The sequence below is a fragment of the Talpa europaea genome, assembly GCF_964194135.1.
Source record: "Talpa europaea genome assembly, chromosome: 2".
In the NCBI taxonomy this organism is placed as follows: domain Eukaryota; kingdom Metazoa; phylum Chordata; class Mammalia; order Eulipotyphla; family Talpidae; genus Talpa; species Talpa europaea.
This window is the reverse complement of record NC_140068.1, coordinates 24,173,933-24,191,627: the sequence shown is the minus strand read 5'-3', so window position 1 is coordinate 24,191,627 and position 17,695 is coordinate 24,173,933. Positions and strand designations below refer to the sequence as shown.

Sequence of the window (17,695 nt, the reverse complement as noted above, 5' to 3'; positions counted from 1 at the left end):
TTTCCTTGGCCTGTGGCATGACTGTCCTTAGCCCATCTGGGCCAAGACTTTGGCATTTCTACCAAAACACCTCCCTTTCAACAGGCCTTGCTCTCTGGAAACCTGAGTAAAATACAGCTAGTTCGCACTCCAGCAAACCTCAAACCTAAATTTTCCCAGTTAGCCAGTGATATTTTGCCAAAATGCTTACTAAGTCCTGGCTCTCGTGAAGTGTGTGGTGTGGAATCTCCATAGCTTGAAAAACAAATGGACAGCCCTCTGGTGCCGGGGACTGAATTCCAAGCACTGCTCACAGAGTCCAGCCTGTGGTGTGTGGTGCCTGCTGGTGAGAGAATTCCTGTTGGTTTCTTAAAAGTTGGATATGTTTGCATGCTTATCAGATGCACAAAATGCATTTTTCATGGGCTTTCCTATCACTGTTTGGGGAGCATAGAGAGTTATGTGCTTCAGAAGCATGGAATCAATGAAAGTTACAATCAAAGAGGAGCAGTGTGTTTTTTTCCCGATCCCATAAATGTGATCTGCAAGTGAAAAGAATGTTAGGCATGAATATAAGAAATGCAATAATTTTATTTAAGACTTAAAAAAGAGAAATTGGCAAATCATAGGATAAGAACTTAACCAGTCTATTCTCAAAAAGGAAAATCTTTTAAATAAGACATTGCTGAGCCTCCCTCTGAAATATATATCTTTAGGGCAGTAATCATCAGAAACATAACGGAGTAGTGTGGAGCTCAGTTTTATTGTCTTGCATCAGTGAACATTCCTCAAAAGCACAGAGCATCACTAATGGAATTATATGTTTTCATGCTATAATTACATTTGATTTTTCCTGATATTTCTATAGACTTTCTGTTCATGATCCCATGACTAGACAGAATAGTTACAAGTTTTCTATGCCCACGGTTTAACCAACCCCCCCCACCCCTGAAGAGAAGAAACAGAGACTAGAAATAAGAATTGTCAACAAAACAAATGGATATTCTAAAAAACTTATTCACCTTCAGAGATTTTTCTTTCAACATAATATAAACAAAAAAGAAATAAAAAAAGGAAATTTTATACTTAAAGGAACCAGAGCAAGGGATCCCTGTAGATTCTGAATTCCCTGAGACACAGAATAGGCGCTTACCATTTTTTTTTCCTCTTATCAAATGAATATTTATTGGATAAGATGGAATTTATTTGGTCTGGGGGTATGTTGCACCAAATGATCCTGTTTCCATTAGACAGATGAATCTAGCAGCAGAGTCAAATTGACTGGATGCCACACTCCTGGGATGCCTTCAAGTATGTGAACATGGAACATCTGTTTTTGAGAAGGAAGAGAATCTCTAGCTATGAAATCCATAGCAATTTCTAAGGGAGAGATATAAGCAATTAGAAAGCTATGTTGAGACCTTACTTAATATTATTGTCCAGCCTTCAACTTCTCCCACATCAGGTTGGAGCTTTGCTCAGCACACCTCAACCATCTCTCTTCTTCTTCACACTCAATTCCTATTCACTAGGTTTTAATCACTGCAAATTATGAGGCTGACACTTCAAATATAATGTTTATACCCTCAAAGCATTAAGGAAAGAAATATAGGAAGAAAATTGGTTATTGTGATATAGTGTGGAATGATGAAGGGTTTTTACTTGCAAGTAGAATCACTCCAGGGGTGTATATGAAATAATATTTTGCATTCTGTTTCCCCAAGTTTAAATACGTTTCTTGAAATCCCATTTATTAGAGCATTGAAAACACAATGTTGGTTCTCTCTCCTCAAATCCCGACAATCTGGCTCCTGGCCCAGCCACTCAACCCAAATCACCCTCTAAGGTCTTCCAAAATAACATCTCAGCCAAAATCAATAGTATCCTTCTTGACTTGTCAGCTTTATTAGAAACCATATTCTCCTCCCTGCTAACACCCTTTCTGGTCTTAAAGTCTGAGGATTTGTCTTTTCTAGGTTTTCTGTTTTCTCTATCTACAGAGTCATACTCACAGTCATTATCCTTTAGAGTTCATTCCAACTTCGATGATCTTAAGTACAATGTTTGTACTTTTCCTATCCTAATCCCTAAATTCTCCTTACTTCTAAAAGTCTGCATATACCTCTTGATGCCAGGCTTTCAGATGTAAATATGGTGAAGTGCCATGCTCTCAATTCTCAACTCCTTGCTTCTTTTTAATATTTTAGCTTCTGTACAAAAATTGAATCCCTTTGTCTCCTTATTAATCCCTTTGCTTTCATTAAACATACATATATATATATATATATATAGTGTGTGTGTATATATATATATATATATATATATATATATATACACACACACACACTACTTAAAGTATGCTTACTGAATTAATGCTTTTTAGTCATTCTCAATCCTGTCCTCTTCAACCTAGTCAAATGCAGGTTAGACAAACTATGCACATATTCAGACAGATATTGTCTGTTGATCAGGATGCAACAGACCTGTATTCCACCAGGTCTTCCTTTTCCAGACAACAGTGTCTACTCAACTCTTATACCCATCGATAGATCTACTGTTCTCCATCTCCTACTCTGATTGTTTGTCATCATTAATTTGTCCTTAAAAGGATATACTTGCCTCTTTTTATCAAGTCTGCTTCATTCTTCAGTACTCTATCCAAATACTTTTCTCCAGATGACTTTCCATGTGCTGTATATAAACTGGGTCATATGAACTACCTTGCTTTTTTCCTCCTTCTCTCCTGAACATATGGCTTTCATGAAAATGTATCCTGAGTCATCTTTCTGTGTGTACAAATGCCTGTAAATTCAAGATGTAACTGTACCTTTCATATGTCTTAAATAACCCCTTGGCTTCCTTTTCAGATAACTGCAATATCTTTTGAAACTTAGCTTAAAAAATCTTGCCATACTGTCCATCCCCACAACAATATACACTCAAGATAATTTTAATAATAATAGTGATTGCTGAAATTTCACTTCATGATGTCTTCATTTTCTTTTTTCAGGACCCCCCCATGGCTGTAACCCTTGGACTCCGAATGGAGGAAATGATTTTTAATCTTGCTGATACACATTTATTTTTTAATGATTTAGAGGTAAGAATTTGAAAAGGTAAAATGTTTAGATGGTTTTTATTTATGTAGAAAACCTCCAGAGAACAGAAAGACAAATTTAGTTTAAGAGGATATAAAAGCTACTGTCCGGGGGAAAATTGCATCTATACATGTAAATAAAGCTGAATCGTATTAATGAGTTGTGCGTATGAGCTGGCACATATTTAGGACAAACTGTCTTAGAAGGAGAAGGTCTGCTTTGCTCTCCCTTCCTGTATGCATCTGCTCTGCTCCTGATACTTCCACAGTCTAAATCATAGTCCACTTGACAACTCTGGAATTAGCAGGTCACTCACCAAAATACTACGTGGGTTAGTCACTGAACAGTAGTCACAAACTATTGGTGGAAAGATCCTAAGTCATTAAATTTTGTAAATAATCTGTAACTTAATATAAGACAACATGTTATTCCTCCTGTCCTCCACTTTTGGATAAAACAGTGGTAGAGCTGTTCATAGCTCATCCTTGTGGATTTGAAATGCATTTGAATGCATTTATTTTCTCTTTTTTTCTAGTTTATATCTTCATTTCTAACCTCAAATATGAAAAAGCCCCACCCCCCCAAAAAAAAATAACCTCAGGATAGCTGAATAAATGCTTTGATAAGGTATATAATCTGGATGCCAATGATCTGAGTCATTAGATGTTCAGAAGATAACATTTAAAATAACTGAGTAGCTCAGAAACTGGATAAAATTACTTCCCAGTCAAGCACAGCCATGTTGAAATAGAGATTTATCTTTATTTTTTCTAATGGCGTATTTAAACTTTTTTATTTATGGTTTCACAATAGAGTAACAATGTTTATACATTATCATATGAATGAATGGAAAATTTTTATTACTGAATCTTTGCTTTGTTTTCAGTATTTCATATTGGACTTTATATTAACTGGCAACCTTTTGAAATCAGTATGTTTTCGCATGCTTATTTCAAAATAAGGTGACCTGCTATCTAAGTAGTAGAACTCGGATTTGAAACTCGAGGCTCTTGAAGTCCACAGCACTTTATTTTGCTCCCATACCATTCTGAAATTAAGAGAAGTATGTTAGAAATAAGGCCAAGTTAGCCAGTGTCTTAAATACATTTTTAAACCTGACAAGGTCTTAAATTCAATCTTAGTTACATTTGAGACATGAATAAAAATGTGTAGTTCAGTGTGTCCCATAAATGTTTGTTGTAGAAACTGTGCAAAAGTATTTTATTTTCTCTGCAACGAGTCATTGTTTTAACTGGATAATAGAATTACTGTTTATTTGAAAAAAAAAAAGGTTTTTTTGCATTTAGTGGACAATATGAAAAATCAGTATTGCTAAGCAAGTTTTTCAGTTTTAGATAATAAGAAATTACAGTAACCGGGCCTCCCCGGTGGCGCAGCGGTTGAGCGCTGGGTTGCGAAACTGCGCGCGGCCTCTGCGGCGCCGGTTCCATCCCCGGCTGCTCCCCGGCCACTGGAGAAGGGTCCCACATGGCGCGCAGACCTCTCCTGCCGCCCGCTGCTCCCCTCAGCAGTGTACTTCGGTCCTTCTGCCTGCTCTGCTCCCCGCTCTGGCTCTGGTGAATTCTCTCACCCTCCCGCACTTCTGACTGTACCCAGTGCATGTATAAACAAAACAAACAAACAAACCAGCAAACAAATAAATAAAGCATGCCTCTATAAAAAAAAAAAAAAAAAAAAGAAATTACAGTAACCTTTCTATAACCTGATTTAAATTAATCCTACCACTTATTACTATCTAGTCTATAGAATGATTTTGTATAATTATAGGAAACACATTTTAACCTTTTTGGAATTTCTATTATATATATAGTGATAATTTTTTAGGTTGAGTTTTCTTTTGGTTAAAATGAATAATCTCATTCTAAAGTGAATTCTAAGATTATTGATCCTGTCAAATCTGTAAAAGACAAAAATAAAGAAGTTTTATCCAAGTTTTATAAATTTTATTTCATTTCACTATTTTTACTAGAAATATATGACCCCTTAGCTCTTTTAGTGGCATATTAGAAGCCAGATGGAATAAATTTATCCTCCAATTTTTAACTAAAGAAAGTGAAAGTGGCAAGTGATGAATTTGCAAATACCTCTAGCAAATTTGACATGACTATTGGCATATCAGACGAATGTTATCAGCTATGGTGAATTTTTATTTTGGATTAGATAAAATCACTGGTAGAAATAGTAACTAAGAAAATACTGGTAATGACTTTCTCCTATAACTTTAGTTATGTGTTGGAATTTGATAATAATTGTATTTGATTCAAACACTAAAACTTACCATCCAACAGTACAGTAATCAATGAAATAATTAAGTCTCTGCATATAAATTTATGAATGCTCACACATGTTCACACACATGCATGCCGCACACACGTATATGCAGATGAATTACCCAAGGAAACACAGAGGCTTATTACTTATTTTAGTTAAGTAGCAAGCTCTAAAACTGATAAAATCCAAACAGTAAAACTTTCATGATCATTCAGTATTGTTACAAACATATCCACTATCCTCTGCATCCGATTTAGAAAGCCTACTTTACTTTTATCCATTTTTTTTTAAATTTCAGTAAACCTCTTGCAAGCAAAGATTGTCCTGGGCTACATAACTGGTATTAAATGATTTCTGCTTCTACAGAAGAGAAAATTCCTCAAGAGAGTAACACTGTCATTAGGCGGCTGTTGTGTGGTTTTTTCCCTTTGTTTATTTAATCTCTCAGGATGTTTTCTTCTTAACCTAAAAATCTAATTTGAGATTTCAAATGTTTCAGTAGATACTGCAACATATGCAGTAGCAGCTGTTCTCACACAATTCCTTGAAAGATACAAACTTAAACCCTCAAAATAGTCACTTTGCCATCCTGCCTAACTGCAAAGAAGGCAAATGCCCACACAATTCCCCTAAGAAGAGAATGCTCACCGTTGAAATAAAATGTTATTTCAGTTAGAATAACTTCCAGAAAAGAAGGCATCTGGGAGTTTGGACTCATGAAAGTGAGAGAAGACTCCTGTGGATTATAACAATAAAGATCAGTGACAACTTTGTGGTCACCTTATAAAACAAATTTACAGAATTTAAGATTAGCCCTAGAATGATTCCAAATATTTGAGTTCTCATATTGAAATGGGTTAATGCCCAAGCACTACACCATTTTTAGCACATCAATTTTTGATCAAAATGATTTTTTGAAAGTTTATCTGAGTGAAAACTAAATGAAGAACAATTATTTCAATTTTTCTAAAACTATAAGCGATTGAAGTTCAGGCTTTTTTTCACTGGACTATAATCCTCTGGCAAGAAGCCAGAGTCAACAAGCATAGTTAACTAGGCATAAATTTAAAGAGAAGTTCCATTTGGAGAAATGTCAAACCTGACTCCAAATATGGAGCTCATGGTCCAATAAGTTTGATATACTGATGTCCTCAGGAGTAATAAACTAAATTTGGGGGCAAAATGTACAAATTAATCATTTGAGTTAATATTTGAATAGGCAGAGGAATTCCTCTAAAATTTCAGATGAGAGGCTATTAAATAAAGAAATAGCTTCTAATGACCAGGATAATGCTCAAGGATTTTGACTCACCTTTTTTTTTTTTTTTAATATCATTAGTTTATTATAAAAGAGAGACATGGAAGTTATTTACATGATGAAAGCTCTTAGAATTTCAGTGGAATGAACACCTTTAATGATGTCATTTCAGTAGTGATTTAGTTGAGTCTATTTACCAAAAATGTCACCATCTCTAAATAAGAAATAATCCTTGTTGTCTAGTTTGCCTTTGTTTTCTCCATATTCAGCTTTTTCCCAACTTTTCCCCCAATTTTTATGTTAATTTGTTAAATCTCTCCACTTTTCTTTTGGAGCCCAATCTAATAGCTACTGCTGCGGCTTGCAATACTTTTCCCTGAGATTTTTCTGGAAGCACAATGCCTCCTTTGATTAAAGTTTGGACTGTTCTCCTTTCAACCAATACTCACTGAAAATGGAGAAGAAACTTTACAAATCCCTGTGATTTTATGGCTCCCATGGTCTCAGCTCCCACAGTATTCTTTGTCCCCTCCACTCTTGATATAAATCTCTTCTTACAGTCCTAACCATCCAAAATAGTATTATTTTTTAGCAGCATAGCTTTTTGTAGAAAATATAAATGGTTGTGGTAATTCTATTAGTATCTATTATTTGTCTACACCTCTGCCATTTATTCAACAAAGAATTGAGTGATTATGCCAGGTAGGGCCTGAAGTGGGGTTATATTCAGGTGAACAAAAGATGCTCTTCAGAAACTTTTCTAAACCCTACTTTACTTGTAAATATAGGTAAAGATTTATTAAAAAATTACAAACCCCGTAATTTAGGCAAATCATGTGTAAATATCATATAATCTATGTAAACCTTCAACATTAACTTAATATTCACGTTATGTACCAAAATTGTATTGATTATGCTAGTCACTAAATTTCACATTTTTAAAGAATTTTAAGTCAACTGTTTCCTCTTCAAAATGTCTTATTCTCAATAGGATATCCCATACTTTGTGTGCATAATTGGAGGTGAGATATGAAATACTTCATTGTCAATAGTTCCAAGTCCTACAATGAATGTAAATTGTAACTGAAAAATCTTTAACATGGCATCCTATTTTCAAATTTAATGATTTTTTAATTGGTTTTGAATCATGATCCCCATGTATACAGTCAGAATTTGTATATGATTGAAATAATTGGGAGTAAGAGAGACCCAACGTATTTCATCCTGAGGTTAATAAGGACCTCGTACTTTAAATGCATTAGCAAATTCCACCCTTTGTTGTGTACTATTTCACTGAAACTTTGCAGAGTATTTGAAGATAGAAGAGGAACCTTAGAACAGCACAGAATAATTGAATTCTTATCCATAAAAGTTACTGTTTGATCTGTGTATATGACCAATTTAAGACAGATTAACTCTAGTTTATTTTCCTTTATTTGTAGCACATTTGAGATGATAAATTGCCATTATTTCTCTATTCCTTTTAAGTATTCATGTAAGATTAACTTTTTGTTCATTTGAACAAAAGAAAACAATGGTTTCTATGTTATTACCTTGATCTGCATATCAAAAGGACAGAATTTTAAAAATAATGATCACATTGTTCTCTCCTGATATTTCTTGCCTAGCAAAATGCAGGACATCACAGAAATTTCATAGGACACCATAATCACTGACTCCTTCTGTTGTTGCTCAACAAATAATAAATGATAGCAACCATTTGAGGTATTCAGAACAAAGATGTGTGTACCCTCAGATTAGCTGTGCTTCCATTTTTAAGCATGCACAACAGAAATAGTTTAAAATAAATACAAATTATTCTAAGGATTCCAAAGACAATTTTTTCCATAATTTTAAGATTAAGATTATTTTAAAAATATCTATAAAGAAACTCTCCTACCACATGTTTTCATGTCCATTTTCATGCCACTTTTCTGGATTTAGATCTTTTGGAGTAGAAATGGTGCCATTGTCCAGGGCAGGATGGTGGGCTGGATGGGCAGATGCTGCCATCTTCTGGCCGTAGCCTGATCAAATAGAAAGGTGGAAAACCTTCGAAAGTGGTGAGGAGCATCGCTGGAAAAACAAATAACATTTCAATGTTCTTAACAGGAGTGTGATCAAGTTCATATAGATGATGTTTCCTCTGATGATAATGGACAGGACTTAAGGTAAGCCATGCGATTCAGTATACTCTTTCCTACAGAAATTCAGCTATGGAGTTTTGCACATGTAATTATTTCTTTTATTTCTTTTTAATGTATTTTGGGTGTTGCAGTACCTACAGTTTTGCAACTGATGGCTTCCATGCAGCTGCAAGTAGTGCAAACCTTTGTTTGCCAACAGGTGTAAGAGGAGGGGTTGACTGGATGAGGAAATTGGCTTTTCGTTACAGAAGAGTAAAAGAATTATACAACACCTACAAGAACAATGTTGGAGGTATGCATGGCTTTTTAAATCTAATGAAAGCATTGTAGGTAGCAATAGATTTTGAACTATAGTTCCATGTTTTGTGTTAGAGACCCCCCGACTATAGAAGAAATTACCATGAGCTCATGCTGAACTACAGTGAGACAGAATTTTAAGTTTCTTAGAATTGGTGGGGGAGGTTATTCACTGTAAAATAAGATGGGCAGCTCTGTCCTAGGAATAGGGCATTCTTTGCGCCCAGATGTTTGGTCAAGATTTACAGCAGAGTATTTAGTTGAACATTCTACAGCTGGTGCTTAGGAGACTGTTGGTGAAGAACTGATTGCGAAGAAGGCCTGTCTAAGAGAAGAACACCAGCCCCTGAAGGGAAGTTGTTAGCAATCACTGCCTTCTGGGAACCTGTCGGCAGTAAATATAAACAGTGTTTTCTGTCATTTCAAAGACAGTCTATTTTGGCCTTTTAAAAATTGCATGTTCTCTGACAGTGTATCTTTCCCATAGGGAGTGTGAAATATAATTATCATGGTTTTCAAGAATCAAATAGCCTGCTGTAAATATCAAAACCACCTTAGAGTCACTCACCAATTACAGGTGCTATCAAAACCTTTGACATCAAAACTAACATAACAAGTACTTCTTGATACAGTCACCCTTGCTGGTCTCCACTATTAAGTTTAATTTTAAACAAACTAAATCCTAAGATTAGATATAAGGTCACAGAAGATTCTTCTCCTATGGTTTTTACTTTTTGTTTTTTGTTTTTTAATTAAAAAAGGAAGGATGATTGAGGAGCATAAACCAGTCTCACATGAAATGATACAGCTGAATACATGTGTGCATACTAAACATTGTATGTGCATATACTATGTCATAGAATACACTATAGTAAATAAAATTCTTGTCTATGTTTATGTGACAAAGGCCAATACAGTTTCTGAAGGTGAGGCAGTGTGTGTCTTCACGTTGCATACCCATTTCTAACTAGCCTGAAGTCACATAGTAGCTGCTTTACAGGTAGTCAGTAACTACAAGACAACAATAAAATGGAGAACCACAGACAATAATAATGATGCTAGAACCAAAAGGGAGTTGAATATGGAAAACTTTCATTTTCAGGTGAGAAATAGACCCCTGCAGGCTACTGACTTACTGTGCATTCTAGGGAGACCACTCAAGTTTCCTAATTCATTATATAGAAGTTATTTTGGTAAAATTAAATAGATTATGAGTAATATGTTTAACTTTTAAAATAAATATCCTTTCTGGGAAATCTTAATTTGTATCACTCAGGTATGACATATCTCTTGAAGGGTATTATTTAAATTACCTAAAAATTCACAAGATTGCTAATAAATTATCATACCTTAAAAATTTAAAAACCACATGTTTATTTTCTCTGATACATTATATTCTTTATATGAAATTAAGAACAAATGAGACTTGCAAGAAACTATAAATTTTGATTTAAAGAACAATTCCTATATATTTTCTCCCAGGATTCTGAAATGTTTTAATTACCTATATTCCTTTTTAGTGGATTTATATGATCCCATTTTATCTCAAAATAAGAACTTAAATAAAGCATTCACATGTCTGTTTCTTTCCTTATCCTACCATTAGTGGAGTTTTCAACCATTGTCTGTAACTGTCATACACTTCTTGTCTATGAGTGTGTCATACACAATTCTTTTTGCAAAACAAAATAATGGTGATAACTTTAGCCCTCCTATTAGAAACATTGTAGCTGATGTATATAATAGTGTCATCATTGTTTCAAAATGGCAAAGATTGTGATTAAGAAACTGAACTGCTTCAAACAGCTAAATAATTAGGTTTGTCTCCCTAGGCTGGTAAACTTCGACTACTCCTGCATACCTGACATGTCAGATTTTTGGAATGAGACTCACGCATGGGAGATATCAAAGCTCCTCTGTGGTTGGCCTGTGCCAGATTCTAGATTGAATGAGGCTATACATCATGACCCACTTTTTCACTGTTACTTCCCCAGTGTTGAGCCTAGTGCATGATATCTAGAAGTTGCTCAATAAGTGTTTGTTGAATGAATGTCCTATCAATTTTAAACTGAACCACTATTGATATGTCAGTCTCTCATTCCCTGTCTGAGGGCATATTAGCCAGAATAAAAACTATCCATATAGACAGAAGTGAGAACAAAATGGGTATTCCTGAGAAACATTCCTCTCTTGACTCTGCCTTGCCCCCCTGGTGTTGCAGGACTCCTTGGCCCTGCCAAGAGAGACGCGTGGCTGCAGTTAAGGGCAGAAATTGAAGGTCTGACAGACTCCTGGCTAACAAATGCACTTAAATCTTTATCAATTATTAGTACTAGGTAAGTAGTATTATCAAAGTTTCTGTATTTATTGTATTGAAAATGTAGATCTAACAATAAAACATATAAAAATGTTTTAATTCATAGCTTGTTTTAGACCTAACAATTCATTGAATCAAGTGACTTTCAGTCTCATTGTGCATGGGGTAGAGAATGCAGAAGGAAAAGTGAAGTGTAGAGGTTGCTTCTTCTCAAAATAACTAGGATATCTCATCTCGCCAGTCCTCTGTCCTTCTTTCTTCATAACCACTGGTAATTCCTCAAGAAAACTCACCTGACTTGTAATGAAAATAGAAAGTATATGTTGGGAATAAAGTATAGGAAATGATGGCAGAAACAAAACAATAGTGATTCTATGAAAAATGCATGTTTGAAAGTCATTTAGAACATATAGATACAAATATAGTTTAAATGAACTCAAAAAAGTAAGAGAAAGCTTTTATAAAATCTATAATTTTTGTGTTTCACTGAGCAGTGAAATACTGTCCTGATATAAATAATAGAATTGAAAGGATTTATAACTAAATACCATATGATAGCTGGGGGGGAGGGGGTGGATGAATCTTTGCACTCTCTTATTTCTTAGCTTTATTTCTGAGTTAGACATATAAATAAAAGCATGCATAGCAAATTTACAGGTAACACAGAAGTCATAAAGTCATAGAAAGATAGTATTAGGACCAATTGAATAAGGATACAGGATAACTTTGGCAGGATAAAGAGAAGTCCAAAATTCAGAACATGGAAATAAATGGACACGTGTCAGGTAGTGCAGATGCATCTAGTTGTGTGACATGACCAGCGCCTGCACTGATAAGAGAAAGTCCACATGGGGAGCTGTGGGGCAGAGACTTCCTGGGTCAGGTTGGGGAAGCCTGAGCAGAGTGCTTTGCTCAGTCTTAGCACCACATTCCACCAGGGGCTGTGGTTGTTGAAGCTTCCTATGTCCTTGTGGGTGGCCACAGGGATTTAGGAACAGTTGGAGGGAGAAGCCAGGGAGTTTAGAGTAAAGAAAAGTCATATGTAGAACAAAGTCACCAATTCCAACTGTTTAAATGTTGGAATGAAAATAAATTACATTTCTCTGTGTCTATAAAGGAGAGAATTAGGACAGATGAGTAGGAATCCCAAGAAAGGAGCTTCTGGCTCCATGTACAGAAGAATTTCTAACAATTAGAACTATTTGAGAATGGGATATGCTGTCTTGTGATCTTTGCAAATGGAGACTTTTGGAGACCAAAAGTCAGGGGAACTGGAACCTGAGAATTTTGAGCCCTGCAAATGTATGTACAATATAGGGGAATATTCGTTTTTCTGAGGATGAGGTCTTTATTTCTAAAAGAGATCTCCTACATTATATAGATTATATCCATATTATTTCATAGAGATTATATATAGAATTTTTTTCCAAAATACATTTATTAAGATAAAGTAGGTTTACATCTTTGTATCTGCTCAGGGCTTGTAAGGTTCAAAACTCTACAAATGTATATTCCCACACCCTGCCCACCACCAGCGTCCCACAACCCTCCACCATGTTCCATTGGACCCCTTTCCTCCACCACGCTCGTGTTACCTCAGTTCTGCAGTCAGATGTTAGAGTTTTTTATTGGTTTGGTTTGACCTTTTGTTATGTTTCTCTGTATTCCACATATAAGTGAGACCATCTGGTATTTTTCTTTCTCCTTTGTATCGATTATCTTTAAGCTTATGGCCTTCCAGCATCTGCACATGTACATGATTTCAAGAAATAAAGGTATAACAAGGAAAGAAAGGGGAAAACAAAGTCATTACAGATAGAATATTTAAGTACCATGAAATTTTCTAAGTTATCCACATGTATCACCATAAATGAGCAATTTTCACAAAGGCCTAGAATGTCAGAAAAAAATAGATGTTTATTCAAACCATTGCTTAATTATCTGTCTTTAGCAAAGTTTTAACCCTCAGATTCTTAATTTCTCTTCAGTGAATACGGGGACATAATCAAATGCATAGGAAAAAATATATGTAAGGCAAAATTATTATAATATTTCAAAATAAAAAAACACCTAAGTAGCTAAAATTTACAATATTGTGGTGCAGCCACATGATAATTTCCATACATTATCTTTTTGGCGAATATAAATAATAAAAAAGATGACATAAATGAATAAAGTCTCATGATATAAAAAAATGAAAAAAAGTAAAATAAAATTATATATATGCCTATATACACACATATATGCATATATGTACATATGTGTGTATTTATGTGTGTATGTATGTATATCTTTTTTATCCTAATAGGATAAACATTATACACAAACAGAAACTCTTGATGCAAATGCACAAAATTGGGAGAGCAGTTAACCATCAATCACTAAATAATTTATGCTTTTCATTTTCTTCTTTATATTTGGATTTTACAAATCTCATTATTAACATGCAAAGTTTATAATTAAAAATGAAACGATGTAACTGAATATCACAAAATGTAAGGAGTGTAGCTAGATTTCAAATCCACGTCTCTAAACTTAAAAAGCCTGCACTTTTAATGGACTACACTGGAGGATTATGGGTGCCTTGATGGTGGGTGTGGTGTGATAATATATATCTGAAGGATGTGATCCTATACTTCTAAATCATATACGGTGCTGTAAACCATTCTTAGTTCAATTTTATTTTTTAAAATTTATAAAAAATAAAATTTTATTCATTAAAAAAGTAATTAAAATTGTGCTTTATTATATTGACTATGTTTTATTCTGTCATTCATCTATATGTGGCATTGAATAACATCTTATTTTGAGAAAATATGTAGAACTTTGTGTCACCACATAGTGAACATGTGTGTATATTACTCTTAATACTATGCCATTATTTTAGGAGTTGTTGTCTAATGGACAAGTCACATTCTAGATTGTTGTTTCATCGTCAGCAAAATTTAGGATTATATCAATGATAACTATTAAATTTCTATTTGTAAAACTGTTTATTCCTCCTAAATAACAAATCAGTGTTCCTATCACACAATCAGATACCTAGGAAGATAATTTGCAAATAACAATACTTTAAAGACTATAATTATAAAGGTATTATCATTGTATTAAACATAGGTTTTTTAACAAAAAATGTTTCTTAGAGAAAATAAAGCATAATATTAAGTGTACTGAGAGTAAGCATATACACAATCCATGAAGTTAGCCCTCAATTTGTTCTTCTAAATTGTCATTGAGACCAGATTGCTGAAAATCATTCTAGAGAATACTTCATAGCCCTCACAAATATGTATTAAAGGCTTGTGATACAAAATATCAAATAGAGAAAGATCCAGAGCCCTGTGCCTTCTGCCTTTGCCATGAGACCTTCAAGGCAGGATGGCCCACTTTTTCCTTAATCCTGAAGGAAGGACTACATTCCCTTCTTTCCAGATTTATATCTCACAATTCACATGCTCTTGGTGTTTTCACCCTCCCTCTCACCCCTCATTATGACCATGAAAGAAGCAGCTGTAAATTGCCCAGTGAAAGTCTCACTTTGTACGTGGCTTAAAAGTGGTCCCATTAAATCCAGTTTGCATTGGTTTTTAAGAAGGTTCAGGGATTCAACCTCTTGTGCTGAATAAAGATCCTCTTCATTTATTTCTTCTTCATGATAGATAGCCCGTCTATTAGACTGGTGATTAGAGTCTCTCAGCTATTTCATACACAAAACCCCAAACTCTTTACTCATTCCATCACTCCCTTTCCACCTATGCCCTCTATTTTTCCAGACTCTGATAAACCCTGACACACAGAACCCTATCACTCTAAAGATTACTTTTTGTGTGTGGGGGGGACCCTCGCCAGCGGCCGGGGAATGAACCGGCGCTCCAGAGGCTGCAGGAAGCCTCACAGCCCAGCGCACAGCCCAGCGCTCAACCGCTGCGCCACCAGGGGAGGCCCTCTAAAGATTACTGTTAATGGATACTTGTCAAGCTTAGAGCTAAACAATCTCTCTGATAACCTTCCTAGGATAGCTCCTGGCTGCGGTTCCACAAGAATCTGAGATCTTTTTTTTTTTTTTAAGAGATTTATTTATTTATGCATACAAGAGCTAGGGCACAGACCAGAGATGCAAGGGGTGAGAGGATCCACCAGAGACGAACAGGGAACAGAACAGGCAGACTGACTGAAACACACTGCTAAGGGGAGCAGCAGTGAGACAGGAGAGGTCTGCTTTGCCTTGTGGGTTGCTCCCTGGCCGTCTGGAGATTGAACTCATGCTGCAGAGACTGAGGATTGCTTCGTAGTGCGGTGCTTAACCCCTTGCACCACCAGGGAGGCCCTGTACTCATAATATAGACAGAGCAGGGAGCAGAACAGGCAGAAGGACCGAAAACACTGCTGAGGGGAGCAGCGGGCAAGCCAGGAGAGGTCTGCCTCGCCATGTGGATTTCTCCCTGGCCGGCCAGGGATCGAACCCCTGACACAGTGGTGGAAGACTGCTTCATAGTGCGATGCTTAACCCCTTGCGCCATCAGGGAGGCCCGGAATCTGAGATCTTTACATTACAATCACAGGTGTTATTTACTTGTCTCTTTCCCTCTCTGCCCTGTGACCTAAAGACAGGAAAACATCATTCTTCCCAACTTCCTCCACTTGAGATGCATTTCTAGCCCCTTTCCCAGTGACTGCCAGACAGTAGGTATTTCATAAAAATTAACTGTTGAATATTAAAATGTTAGCTAACCAGAGGCTATTTTATGGAATTAGGAGACCACAGTGACAATTTAAAATCTGTGCTATTAGAAGTTATTTAGTATTACAAAACAAATATGCCTATTTCCTCCACACCTTAGGAGTAACTGCGTAAATGTGTTGGTAACAACCACCCAGCTGATTCCAGCACTCGCGAAGGTTCTACTCTATAGTTTAGGAGGTGCTTTTCCCATTGAGAATATTTACAGTGCAACTAAAATAGGTAAGAAAATTATTTCTAACTCTTTATGAAATGTATTCTCATCTGTGTTGTGGAGATTTTTATAACGTGTGTCTCTGCATGATTCCTTTTTTCATTTATTTTGCTATTAGAATATCAAGAAAATTTAGATATAGCTCTTATATTAGTCCCTGCAGCTATTGTATATGTGCAAATTTTATAAAAACTGCTACCTAGTGAAATCCTGAACTCAAAATGTAGATGGTTGTGACTCACTATATATATTTTATTACCACACATATTGTTTAAATAATATTTTATACCTCTAGCCATGCTATTAGTATTTTAATTAGCATGGTTATAGCACTTCATCTTTGCATACACAATTATCTAAATCTAAGATTAAAAAAACTATCTTGACATCACAGAACAGTATCAGATGGATTGAACTGATAGCCTTAATTCCAGACACAAATAAAATTGTCATGAATCATAAACCAGATTGGATCACTCATTACACATGAGTGATTGGGAACCAACATTTCCAAACATGTTCAGTAGCTATCAGAGAACTACAACTTTGTGTACTTGGGTAACATCTATCTGTGGAGTGAACTTTGAGTGAATTTACAGACTCAAATTTCTTGTAATAAATTTTCAAAATAAAACTTCATCAACTTCTGCCACTGGGAAGAGTTAAAAGAAAACAAGTCACATGTTCCACTGTCTGTCCAGGAAATGCCTGGGGGAAATACATGAGTCGTGGGATGTGCCCTGAAGGTTAATAAACTTAGGCTCTGGCCCCTGGACAAGAGAAGCTCAAAATCCTAAAATCCCCTACCAAAAATAACCTGCCCTGGGCCTTGCAGAGTTTTAATAGGCACAGACCACAGGAGCCCCCAGTTGCAGCTGTTTCAGGAGTATAGTTTAAAGAAAAAAAACAACAAGCTTTTGTTTAAGTCAATTTTAAATGGTTCTGAACACTGCAATTCAGAACCCTAGTAGCAATCCCATCCACTTTTTTTGATACAAACTAGATTGCTAGTTTAACAGGATTGATAAAGAAAACTTGATTTGCTTTTTGAAAAATCAAATAATTTTGCACTAGCATGAACATTTCTTCTAATCGGGAATATTCTTTCATATTGGCCAAATTACTCTTTATATTTAATCCCATAGAAATTGTAATTTTCCCTTTAAGCTAGTGGGGTTTTTTGGGTTTTGTTTTTTGCAATTCTGAACTGTCGGGTGAAGGAAACATGCAGAAGCAGCCATGACTAAATGAAATTCAGAGAATAATGCCAATGTTGTAAAAGTGAAAAACATGTAGAAATGCCACAGTGTTATTCTCATAGTGCAATCAGAATCTACTAGTGTCACCAGTGC

General features: G+C 35.5%; 1 protein-coding gene across 8 annotated transcripts in view; it reads left to right on the top strand.

Annotated features, from left to right (window-relative positions):
* Positions 1-17,695, top strand: part of EYA4 (EYA transcriptional coactivator and phosphatase 4) — a gene marked incomplete at both ends in the record, with an annotated part of 218,390 nt that overhangs the window by 196,485 nt on the left and 4,210 nt on the right. For all 8 annotated transcript variants that reach the window (XM_084259556.1, XM_084259555.1, XM_084259553.1 and 5 more), the window contains 5 exons: positions 2,990-3,079; positions 8,740-8,798; positions 8,906-9,066; positions 11,293-11,407; positions 16,230-16,351. In XM_084259556.1, the coding sequence (XP_084115682.1) occupies positions 2,990-3,079; positions 8,740-8,798; positions 8,906-9,066; positions 11,293-11,407; positions 16,230-16,351 (547 nt within the window). The remainder of the gene's footprint in view (positions 1-2,989; positions 3,080-8,739; positions 8,799-8,905; positions 9,067-11,292; positions 11,408-16,229; positions 16,352-17,695) is intronic.